General features: G+C 48.9%; 1 protein-coding gene across 1 annotated transcript; it reads right to left on the bottom strand.

Moving 5' to 3' along the window:
* Positions 1 to 8,903: 8,903 nt before the first annotated feature.
* Positions 8,904 to 11,510, bottom strand: LOC306930048 (leucine-rich repeat neuronal protein 2-like; the record flags this gene model as incomplete). Its single annotated transcript, XM_079510789.1, has 1 exon — positions 8,904 to 11,510. The coding sequence occupies one exon, from the start codon at positions 11,508 to 11,510 to the stop codon at positions 8,904 to 8,906; it is 2,607 nt and encodes an 868-aa protein (XP_079366915.1).
* Between the last annotated feature and the right edge of the window lie 1,459 nt (positions 11,511 to 12,969).

Here is a 12,969-nt window from a genome sequence, read left to right as displayed (position 1 = left end):
GTGTCCCTTTTATGCCCATATATGGAGTTCTTTGTCAGGCATGCCACTCCCCTTCCTATTCCACTTTTCCTGCTGGGCTCGCTCAGGCTTTTTTCCAAGGAACAGCCTTAGAGTACCAATAGGGGGTGCTGTTGCACCACTCGCTTCAGACTGGTCTGATTTTTAATATACACGCATATATACCGTACGCACATATACGCGCCAACAAGCGACAAGAAGACGCCTAGTCCAGGGCGTCTCTTCCTGGTTTTTAGACAGGATGGAAATGAACGGTTGCGCGCAGCTTCAACTTAGCGTAGCTTCGGCAATTAGCGTTTCCGTTTTTTTTGCCGACGCGTCAAGCTGCAGCGTTCATTTCCATCCACCAGCTGTTTAAAAAACAGGAAGAGATGCCTGCTCTAGGTGTTTCTTGACGCTTAAAGGACCACTTCACCCTTTTTGCAAAATAATATATGTTAATTAATGACGTTTAGAAGATTTAGAACACTTTCCTGGGGGTCTTTATGTGTGTAATGTGTGGTTTTAGATATTTTAGATTTTAGCAGTGAGCCCAGTGTCTCTGATGTCATGGACACTGGGCTCACTTTCTTCCTGGACTACAATTCCCATAATGCTTTGGTGCACTGCTCCTCCTTGTGGATAGGGGGAGGGCTGTCTTACTGAGACAACATCTAGTCCAGGAAGTAAGTGAGCCCAGTGTCGATGACATCAGAGACACTGGGCTCACTGATAACATCTAAAATATCTAAAACCACATATTACACACATAAAGACCCCCAGGAAAGTGTTCTAAATCTTTTAAACGTCATTAACATATATTTATTTGCAAAAAGGGTGAATTATTTTCTAAATATGAATTTAAGCACATGCTACTTCTGTCTGATTTTACTTCAGACATGCTAGTGCTTACACACAATGGAACGGAGCCTTCATTAGTATCATCGGTGACACCTGTGAAGGAAGGCCCTTGAAGTAGGTAGGAAGAGTTGTTTCCAAAATGGCGTACATGTGTTGTGCATTGGATTTATTGTATCCATAGTGATTGTCAGATCTGTGTAAGTGATTGAACGGACCCATGCGTATCATTTAGTGACAGTGTGTGAATGTGTACTTACTGTACGCACAGTATGTGGATGAAACGGTTTGCTTGTACTGTGTGAGCGTTTAATGTAATGGATGCAACACATCCACCCTGGCAGTAATATTCTCTCAATATTTAATACGCCAGGTAGACCAAGGTACTTACAACTACTGTACTGTGTACCAATATACAAAAAAGAAAAGAAAAAGTGAATATATATGAACCTGAACATCTACATTATATTTTGTTTTTGATTCATAGTCACTTCATTGCCTTATAAACCATAATGGCCCCTGTGTAAAGGTTATGGAGCTATGTTAGATTGATATTTCTGTTATTTTTTGGTATGCTACTTTAAGAACCTCGATGTGACTGTGAATGGTCAACGTCGGATGTTAGCTGTCAAGTGCACAGGTTGTTTTCGGACTTCCTTTTTTTCGATAGCTAGCTGCCACTACACACACAAAAAATAAAAATGATTGCGTGTGTTAGAAACACCGTATTGCCCTCAGTTCAGTTCAGATGCTAGAATCATACATTTGAGACCACTATAAGTGTTAACCCATTCTGGGCGGGAACCCCTTTTGGTGTTTTAACTAAGCATTATGTTATACTTTAGCTGTTGAAAAATAGCAGATCTACCCCCTGTTGAAGACCCCTGGTATTCTAGGTAACAGGGATGGCTAATATTTGATCACTGACTGTGATCAAAAAACGATGGCGTTTGATTATATCGATCACATTGACTCTCGACTGTGTTGCAAACGTTTCGGTGGTTCACGTCACTCTTGTGCTCGCTAATTATCTAACCCTACGCTAATCAGTATTTCCCTTTGTGAAGCAGGATAGATAGAGTTATATTTTTGTAAAATGTGTGGAGTCATAATTATACCAGCTGTGAAGATAATGGATGTTGATTTAACATAGTAACTCTATTGGCTAATGTTTGTTTTTGCAAAGTCTGTACAGGAAAGAGGGAGAAAAAAAGAATAGCAGGTGAACAAAACCAGCTTTTGCAGCCATTCCAATTTGTTTTATTTTGTAACCTTTATACTGCAAGTACTTGGTATTGAGCTTGGTTAAGGAATGAGACGTAAAACTCAATGATGTCAATGCTGTCGTCTAAGTTGTCCGACTACGTACTAATGTAGGCTATACGGTGCTGCGTTACTACCTGCCTATCGGGTCATGACTCTTTAGTCGACTGGTTAACGTACTGTGCCTGTGGAACGGGGAACCCGGGTTCGCCTCCCGGCCGAGGCCACATTGGTGGCAGCGGTGTGTATGGGTAACCTCTACAAGTATGTTCCCGGGCGGCACAGACATAGATATATATAAACTCTAGATGGCTCAAGGCGGAGTTTCTGACGTCGTTCACCCGGCAGCCATCTTACTTCGGGGCTACAGTACAGTATGTTCAATGGCAGCTCAAACAGAAACAGTCATAACTCGCTCAAATCTTGACGGATTTACAAACGTGTTGGTTTATTACAAACGTTGTCAACGTGGCTATGATTCAGGACGCTTATCTGCTTAATTTTTTTTATATATGAACGTCGTATAAAAGCATATAAGTATGCGGACGTCTCTGACGTTTATAACAAACCAAACCGTTTGAAAATCGGTTGAAAATTGAGCAAGTTATGGTCATTTAAGAGTACATGCCCCATAGACACAATATTATGTGGCCCGAGATAAGATGGCCGCCACGTAACGACGTCACTCTCCATTGGCCAACAGTGCGGGTGAGCTATCTAGAGTTTATATATATCTATGGGCACAGACCTTAACCTAGGTAGTCGACAGCTCCGTCAGTCTCCCTGGGGCGGAGGTCCCCCCCAGTCAGTCGAGCCTAGCTAGCTCCTGGCTAGCGTGGACGCGCGGACGGGCTAGCGTGGACGCGCGTCCAGGTGGGGGGGGGGGGGACTGTAGGCTATACGGTGCTGCGTTACTACTTGCCTATCGGGCCATGACTCTTTAGTCGACTGGTTAACGTACGTGCCATTGGAATGGGGAACCCGGGTTCGCCTCCCGGCCGAGGCTACACTAACACAAGAACAAGTTGACGCCATTACTAGTAATGCCCTCATACCTGCAGCATATGAATATAAATGACACTAGGACATTGTTTTATATGAAAATGTGTTTACGTTCAATTACCCCGTTTCACGTTTGTTACCGAATGCCTTTTATGTCCGTTTTATTTTTTTTAATTCATAGGCATTGCTAGCATTTTGTAGCTGCTTTCAGAACACCACAGTTAGAGTAGATAATATACAGCAGTGGTTCCCAAACCTTTTCATGTCAAGGACCCCCAAATTGACACTAATTAGCCCGTGGACCCCCATTTGAAACGATATGCCAGGGACCCCCAAAAGAGAAGATTCTTACGGCTCTAGCAGTGATTTTCAACCCTGTTTAATTTCAAGGACCCCCCCAGTTTGACATGCATTAGTCTACGGACCACTATTTAATAGCATTTCTATCTCTGGGACCCCCAATTTATATTGTAAAATCAATGTTAATTTAACTCTGAGAGTGTACAAATGGAACCAAATGGCTCCATTTGTACACTCTCTGAGTTACAGACCCATAAGGGTCCATTTGGTTCCAAATTATCATGTAGCTGGGTCCCCCCTGGAACTCCCTTAACCCATTCTGGGCGGGAACCCCTTTTGGTGTTAGCATTATGTTATGCTTTAGCTATTGGAAAATAGCAGATCTACAAGCTCATAGCGCGCCACCGAGTGGCGCGCTATGAACTTGTAGGTCTGATATTTTTGAAGAATCGTTAAAATGTGCCTCAAATCTTTCAGAAAATTGTCATGATTTGGAAAACATTTTTTTTTAATTTCGACGTCAGGCCTGAATGGGTTAAGGACCCCTGGGGGTCCCCGGACGGACCCCACTTTGGGAACCACAGCTATACAGTGATCACACTACGATGCCTCATGTGGACTAAAGGATTGTCATTGGATGTACTAACACTATGGGAGACTTGAAGTAATTAGCACTGGTACTCTTTTACATGACTTGCTAAAACTATTTATACTTGCTACTAGTGCTAGTAAGGGAATGATGACACGTTGTTAGTAAAAAAAATAAAAATAAAGAAATAACAACATTACAAATCTAAATATAGTATTATTATATAGATTGTTGTATGTATATATTGTGTTGCCTTAATGGAGAAAATGTATGTTTTTTGTGTGAATAAATACAAAGTCTAACTAGCAAGCCCCTTTCACTTCCTTTTTTGTTCCACTTCTCAATGGATTTCTTTTTTAAAGATTTCTTTTTGGCTTTTTCTGCCTTTATTGATAGTTTCAAGTGAAGACAGAGGGAAAGAGGGAGAAAGAGAGAGAGAGAGAGAGACAGGGAAAGACATTCAGGTCTTCATGAACGGGACTCCAACACGCGACCCGCTGTCAGGCCAGAGCTAGGGGCGACTCACACCTTCGCATCTAGCATACAACATTGATGCATGCTAGATGTATGCAAAGGGTTTGTTTACATCTTGCCCCAATGCATTTCCAATGGAAGTCACATGGTTTGACACAACATTTGTGTTGTACGGCTTTCGGCTGTCCCCCACCCCCTCATACAACACAAATGTTGTGTCAAACCATGTGACTCCCATTGGAAATGCATTGTGAGCTTGCATCAGTCAATACGTCTCATACAACAAGCATACATCAATCTGTTGCAAAGGTGTGAGTCGGGCCCTAGCCTGGGAAACCCAGATGTTTTTGGACCGGGGGAGATATTAGACTATTGAGGCCATCAGGCAGAGCCTCTGAGCCACTCCGCTACACTCACCTCCCTTTTGGCGACCTCCCACGGGGAAACCCGATCCGGGTCACGGCACCTAATGTAACGCCCGGGATTCGAACTCGGGCCTCCCGCGTGAAAGTCCAACATCTTAACCACTAGACCAAAGTGGGCCCGAGTTCGAATCCTGGGCGTTACATATATATATAGGATTAGTCAGTTAAATCTTAGGCCCAAACCACACCAATGCAACTCCTTGCAAACTGCCATTGGGAATAATGGTGGCAAGTATAGTTGCAAATAGGGATGTACCTATACCTCGATACCTCAATTTCTGTGTTAGCCGATACCGATACCGAATACCGATACCAGTGTCGTGATCTCATGTTGTGTTTATAGCTATCTAGCTATATACCTCGTGTTGTGTTTATAGCAGACTCCGAGTCCTCACTCAAATGTGCACTTGCAGTTTGGGGCAACTCCAAAGCAAACTCCACATGCCCCAACATTTTATTTACCTGCCATAGTGTCAACCGCTTACCCCTGTGTCGGATCACTGGTTAGACCAGGGGTTCTCAACGTTTTTGGCCGGGGACCCCCGAAAAAGCTTTGGCAATGTCTCGGGACCCCCGCCCCGCCCCCTCCCGACCCCCAATATAAATTGACTGCTACAATAACCTTAATAATAGAGACAATACACCAAAAATAAATACTGAAACCAGATATAATCATTAGGGAGGTGTTTGTATGTACTATGTGTACTATATGTAAACTCTTCATTTCCATTGTCCAGCCATTAGGTTAGAAAAAAAAAGGTTTTTCATTTTTTCAATTAATTTGGGGACCCCCCAAAATAATTTGGCGACCCCCCGAGGGGTCGCGACCCACGGGTTGAGAACCCCTGGGTTAGACTGGCATAATCACCGATCCGATACTTTTCCCGATACCGATACAGTATCTCTAGTTGCAAATAGTTGCATGTTGAAAGGAGTTGCATGGCGACCCTCTGGTGTGGTTAAGGCTTCAGTCAAATGTTCTAAAATGTTCTACATTTAGTACAGTTGTACTAATGTTATAATGTTATCACTACAGCCCATTACATTCACACTTTGACTTCGTTCATCTGACATTTAGTTTTAGTTGATACATGTCCTGATTCAGAGAATATACTCCTAGAATTCAATTTCACTCCTCCTCCAGCAGGAGGCAGACTTTGCCCTAACTCCATCATGACTAACTGTCTTGTAACAGTGACGTAAAGTAACTAATTACAGTACTGTACTGTGCTTAAGAAGACTTTTTTGGTTTTTATTTTCAAATTTCAAATTTGCAAATTTTTACTTGAACTCCTCCACAGTCTCCACTACATCTCAAAGGCAAATATTGAACTTTTACTCCACTATACGCACGCACGCACGCACGCACGCACGCACGCACGCACGCACGCACGCACGCACGCACGCACGCACGCACGCACGCACACACACACACACACACACACACACACACACACACACACACACACACACACACACACACACACACACACACAGAGTACATCTACATTGCAGTATTGATACTTTTACTTATGTAAAACATTTGAGTATACTTTCCAGACTTTGGGATTTTGTACTATAGTCATAGACTGTAAAATACTATAGTGCATAAACGTGTTCTATAAATATATAAATTTCGGATCGGGAAAATCGGCAGATGCTCAAAATCAAATGATCGGAATCGGATCGTTGAGCCAAAGCACTTTTTTCTTCGTTCAATAAAAAAAACCAACAGTGAAAATTGTTAAATCAAAAAGAGTTTAATTTGTAATAGCTCAAAATAGAATTTCACTCAGTTATCTCTAAGATCATTTCTTTCTGGAATGGTGGTACATTATGCAAGGATTGTGTGTGCGCTGCAGGTTTATATTGCAATGGTTCTCAAACCTTTTCAGGCTCCCCAAAATAATCAAGTTTGTGTTGTTTGTTATTATGATCAACGGCAACAAAATATTCTTCAGTTTTGCGTCTGAGAGGCTAAATCTCATCAAATCGGCGGCCCGTACGCTCAAATCAAATGCCGAATAAATAATGGGCCTTGAAATTATGAATTTATGATGAATTCCTGTTCTGTTCTTAGAAGTGTCTATTTGTACGTCTCTAAATGTTTTGATGAATTGAACAAGGTGGACCCTCTTGTAAACAAGTGTAATGCTTAATCGGGTCGTCCACTCACAGTTAACAGTCTTTGTATTGAGTTTGTGCTTGAAATGTACTGTAATTCTGCAAACTGTTAATAAATATTTCAATCAATCAATCAATCAAAAGGGTTGAAAACCACTGCGACAGACCATGGGCACTGACAGCTAAGCATAAAGGGATGTTTACATCAATCACTTTGATTTACAGAACCCGTAGCAGGAGTTTTCATTTAACAGCACAATCGAGATACTGCATTGTGCACACTTAGCTCCGGTCCATAGCTCTAATGTGTTGCATTTAGAGCTATGTTACTCTCGACTTCCGCCGCTCGCATGAATGCAGACCAGCCTCTCATCTTTAGCGTAAATAAAAATAATGTTTTTGCTACTCACCAAAACAAAGGCGGTTTGTGTCATTAGAAAGGCTACTTTCCTTAGTGGACGCACTCTGAGCCCCCCACCACACGTATAAACGGTACTTTTTGGCCACAAGGACATTTTGTTTCCACCGGGGAAAAAAATACTTTTAGTTACTCCGCTGCACCCTCTACCGATATTGCCCAGAGAATTGCCTCATAGAGAATATTTTTCGTCCGGTGAAAAAAAATCCAAAAAGTACCGTTTATACATGTGGTGGGGGGCTCAGAGTGCTCCCACTAAGGAAAGTAGGCTTTCTAATGACACAACCCGCCTTTGTTTTGGTGAGTAGCAAAAACGTTATTTTTATTTACGCTAAAGACGAGAGGCTGGTCTGCAGGAAGTCGAGAGTAACATAGCTCTAAATGCAACGCATTAGAGCTATGGACCAGAGCTAGTGCACACTATATACAGTCTCTTCTGTTGTGGTTGCATTAGGAATATGATTGATTGTGGCGGAGTGGTCGAGACAATGGTCAACTGAACTCATGACTGACATCTGGACAGACAGCCGGCCCAAACCAGCCTCTTCCATACATTACATATAATATAATATACTCTCTGTGGTTGTCTTATTTGTTTGTGACCGTGGGTGGATTGAGTCGCGCCGCTGCATGCGCGAACCTTTCACAGTTCACAAGTCAGCAGTCACTATAGTGAGTCAAAACTCTCTTTTACCGTCGGATGTCTCTCCATTTTCAGTCGCATCATGCTGGCATGAAGTTTGATTGTCCAGTTGATTGTCCAGTCTTATTCTACCCTGGTAGGTGGCATGGTTAGCCTATACGATATATTCTTTTACTTTTTTTAATATACAGCTTTACACACAAAACAATATTGTACACTTTATATAAAATAAATACAAATCTCTTCACCACGTCACTAATGACTTTACATACTGATTGTGAGCCACCGGTTGTGTGTGTGTGTGTGTGTGTGTGTGTGTGTGTGTGTGTGTGTGTGTGTGTGTGTGTGTGTGTGTGTGTGTGTGTGTGTGTGTGTGTGTGTGTGTGTGTGTGTGTGACTGTGTGTGCGTATGTGTGTGTGTGCGTGTGCGTGTGCGTGGAGTGCATGTGTTTGGTCCGACGAGTCATTGGTCCGAAACACGACAACCCACCTCAAACCCTAACCTAACCATAACCGCAAGCACGGGAGCAGGCGCTAGTCCGAGGTGCAGACACATGTCGAACCAATGCTCCGTCGGACCATAGTATGCCTCCCGTGTGCGTGTGCGTGCGTGCGTGCGTGCGTGCGTGTGTGGTTATAGGCTAACTGTGATGCCTGATTCATACTTAGTTGTGTCCGGGTGTCATGTAACAAAAATAGGCTACCAGCTCACTGCGACATTTGTAGATCGGCTTTTTTTTCCCAGCACGTGAAACCCAGTGCGTAAGTCTAACCCAGGCTTACTGTAAAGTGTGTATGAATGTGATTATCTCAGCACTCCTGGAGCAACGCGGCCTTCTCACTCTGCCGTGGCCGCTCTCCGCCGCGGCAGTCCAACGAGACGCACGCGCACCCACAGAGAGTCTCGTCGCCGCTCTCCGCGGCCGCCATCACGCCGCGGGCCTCCAACTCCTGCCGAAGGGCCTCCAGGTATTTCCGTTCGCCCTCCCGGTCCCGCTCCGGGCGGTAGCGGCTCACCAGCGCCATGAAGACGCCCATGCACAGCATCAGGGTGAGGTGAGGCGTGTAAAAGGAGAACGCCGTTATCACCAGCCGCGTGCTCGCCGGCCTCGGGAGGAGGCGCGGCGGCTTGGGCTCCGGCGGCTCGGCGGCGGCGGGGGGCACCTTTGTCCTGATTGTCACGCACCGAGGCGGCGTGCTCTCCCTGGCTCTCCTATTCCGACGCCTCCGCGCGGGGAGCTCGGAGTCCCCGCTCGCTCCCAGATGCAGACACACGCGGTAAAAGGTCTCGGCGCGCAGGTGGGTCAGGTTGAAGCTCTGCGTTCCGGCCAGGATGCGCGTGGTGTACGCGGTGGGCCTGCTGTGCGTGTCGGAGGAGGAGGAGGAGGAGGAGGACACGGCCTGCCAGGACAGACGCGTCGAGGGGAGCCCCCCGTGTCCGCTCTGCCAGGACAGGACGGTGTAATGTTCTCCGACCTCCCGCACTTCCAGAACCGCCGCCTCAGTTGTTCTCCTGACGCTCGGATACATCCTCGGCGTGCTCCTGCCTTTGGCGCGCAGCCCCACCGTGACGCTGCGAGTGTCCGCCCCCAGGGCGTTCTCCGCCACGCACGTGTACAGCCCCGCCTGGCCGGCGGTCACCGCCAAGATCTCCAGAGTCCCTTCGGGGAGAAGCCGGTAGTTGCCAGAAGAGTCGTCGGGAGGTCGACGGAAATCGCGGCGGTCTCCTCCTCCTGCAGGCTCGCCGGACGAAGGGCCGGAGCTGTTTGTGAGGTCGGCGGACGCTCGGGAGGCTGCGTGGCCGAGGCGGCGGGGGGGAGCGGGGGCCGTTTTGTTGTCGGCCGCGGCGTGGCTGATGGCGGCGGGTCCCAATCTCAGCCCGGACGGGGTCACCCAGTAGAGTTGGGGCTGCGGCTCCGCCAAGGCTCGGCAGTGCAGAGCCAGGCTGCCTCCCTCTCGCACCCCCACGTGGGGCGGGAGGGGACCGGGCGCGATCACGGGGAGACAGGAGGCGGACATCTCGTTGGCGGACACGTCTCTCACCCGGCGAGCTCTCAGTTCCGGGGGTTCGGAGCAAAGCGTCGCCCTGGGCTGGATGAAACGCACCGCTCGAGGCCACACCGCCGCGTCCGTCCGGAGGCCGCCCGGTGTCGTCGGCGCGACCTCGTCGGTGTGCGGACGAGAGGACTCCTCGGCCGCCCAGCGGAACAGGCAGTCGCAGCGGAGCGGATTGGAGTGCAGGCTGACCTCCCGCAGGCTGGGCAGGGAGCGCAGCGTGCGGCGGTGCAGCGCGCTGAGGGCGTTGGAGTTCAGCATGAGGCTCTCCAGCCGGCCCAGCCGGGAGAAGGCGTCGGGGTGGACGTAGGACAGCCGGGGGTTGTTGGTGATCTCCAGCTTGGTGAGCTCCGGCAGGTTGTCCAGCGCCGCCCTCTCTATGGACACCAGCGCCTCCATGTTGTTCAGGCCCAGCTCCTTCAGGTGCACCATGTCCCGGAAGTCTCCCGTCTCCAGCAGCCCGATGCGGTTCTTGTTGAGGTCCAGGAACTTCAGGCCCGGCACTCGCCTCAGGGCCCGCGCGGGCACTCTGGTCAGCAGGTTGTCGTAGAACGAGAGGCTCTCGAGGCGGTCCAGGCCGCCCAGGGCGCTCTCGGCCAGGCCCCTCAGGCCCATGCCTCCGAGCATGAGGCTGCGGAGGGAGGACCCCAGGGCCCGGAACCCTTGCTCCGGGAGCACCTCCACGGGGTTCCCCCCCAGCATCAGCACCTCCAGGCGGGGGAGGGCGCCGAACCACCGGGGGTCCACGGAGCGCAGCCGGTTGTTGTCCACGTGGAGCCGCAGCAGCGAGCCCAGGCCCGCGAAGGCGCCCGGCGCCAGCGAGCGCAGGCGGTTGTGGCTGAGGAACAGCTCCTGCAGCGCCGGCAGGAAGCGGAAGGCGCCGTGCGGGAGGCGAGCGAGCCGGTTCTCCTCCAGGTGCAGCGACTGCAGCGAGGGCAGCAGCGAGAGGTTCCGGGCGGTCGCCGCCGTCGTCCCGACCCGGCCGAGGCGGTTCTGGGAGAGGTCCAGCTCGGTGAGGTTGGGCAGCGCGCGCAGCGCCGCGCTCTCCAGGCCGGAGGAGAGCAGGTTGCTCTGCAGACGCAGGGTGTGCGTGTCCCGGGGCAAGGGCGACGGCAGCTGGGTGAGGAGGAGGGCGTTGCAGTCCACGGTGGGCGCCTCGCGGTAGACCGACTCCACGGGGGAGAACCACGGCTTGATCTGGCAGGCGCAGCGCGCGGGGCAGGGGGCGGGGCAGGGGACGCGCCACGGCAGCGACTGGACGACCGCCGCGCCGGGCGAGCACGACACGCCCAAGAGGACGACGCCACACAGGAGGAGCAACAGCCGTGAGGGCAGGAGGAGTGCCGATGACGGCGACCTCATCGTGGTCTTCGCGGCTCAAGGGGCGTCGGTTCAGATCGACGAAAATTAGGATCCGACTTTATAAGAAAGTTTTTAGACGAATCGGCTGGTTTTGTGTAACGTCTGTCATGCGCTGTGTGAGGCTGTGCTCTGTATGTCCCTGTGCTACTGTCCTGTGTGAGGCTGTGCTCTGTATGTCCCTGTGCTACTGTCCTGTGTGAGGCTGTGCTCTGTATGTCCCTGTGCTACTGTCCTGTGTGAGGCTGTTCTCTGTATGTCCCTGTGCTACTGTCCTGTGTGAGGCTGTTCTCTGTATGTCCCTGTGCTACTGTCCTGTGTGAGGCTGTGCTCTGTATGTCCCTGTGCTACTGTCCTGTGTGAGGCTGTTCTCTGTATGTCCCTGTGCTACTGTCCTGTGTGAGGCTGTGCTCTGTATGTCCCTGTGCTACTGTCCTGTGTGAGGCTGTTCTCTGTATGTCCCTGTACTACTGTCCTGTGTGAGGCTGTGCTCTGTATGTCCCTGTGCTACTGTCCTGTGTGAGGCTGTTCTCTGTATGTCCCTGTGCTACTGTCCTGTGTGAGGCTGTGCTCTGTATGTCCCTGTGCTACTGTCCTGTGTGAGGCTGTGCTCTGTATGTCCCTGTACTACTGTCCTGTGTGAGGCTGTGCTCTGTATGTCCCTGTGCTACTGTATACAGCAGACCTCGTTGAAGGTAGAATAGATGGTTTAATGCTGTACGAAGTCTAAACGGTATCTGCGAAGGCGAACAGATTTGTTTTCTTGGAGAAGGAAATGAGATCGGTGTAAATCGTCCTTGACAAATGGAGGACTTTGTTTTGCCTGTCGGGTGTGTGTGGCGTCGACGTTGCTGGCGGTGGTGAAACTGTAGGTGCATGCAGGGATTTGCAGTTGATGGGTTAGCTCTGTTGTCGCTCAGTTCTTGCGGTCTTACATCCTGGCAACAGGCGGAGGACAGGAGGGACGTATGGCTTCTTAGGGTGTGGTTCGCTGAGTTGTCAGGAGCAATTCTATACAGAGAGAGAGAGAGAGAGAGAGAGAGAGAATGTGTGTGAATAAGAGGAATACGGGCAAGCCATTACAACAAGTAAGACGCGCGAACGTGGGAAGCGAACGCAGCTCGTAAATTGCAATAACAACAATTCGAATAAATTACGTACTTTTTTTTTAGTTTATTTTTTTAAGTTTTCTTTTTTGACAATGAAACCTAGAAACAATATGGTGGCTCAAATGGCTCTTACAATTTCAATGTTTGTTTTTTTGTCATGTGACACCGGAAATTCCGCTCTGAAAGGTAGGCTATTAACCCATTTAGGCCTGACATCGAAATAAAATTATTTGTTTACAAACATTGGGACTGGGCGCACGGGTGACTGTTTCATGTAATCAATTCCCAACAGATCTCCAAACCTGTTGTTTTGGGGAGCGCTGGTTTCAGTCCATTCAACCTCCTCTTGTGAG

This window comes from Electrona antarctica (genome assembly GCF_951216825.1).
Source record: "Electrona antarctica genome assembly, chromosome: 9".
Taxonomy (NCBI): Eukaryota; Metazoa; Chordata; class Actinopteri; order Myctophiformes; family Myctophidae; genus Electrona; species Electrona antarctica.
The sequence above is the reverse complement of the archived record's forward strand: the minus strand, read 5'-3'. Positions and strand labels throughout refer to the sequence as shown.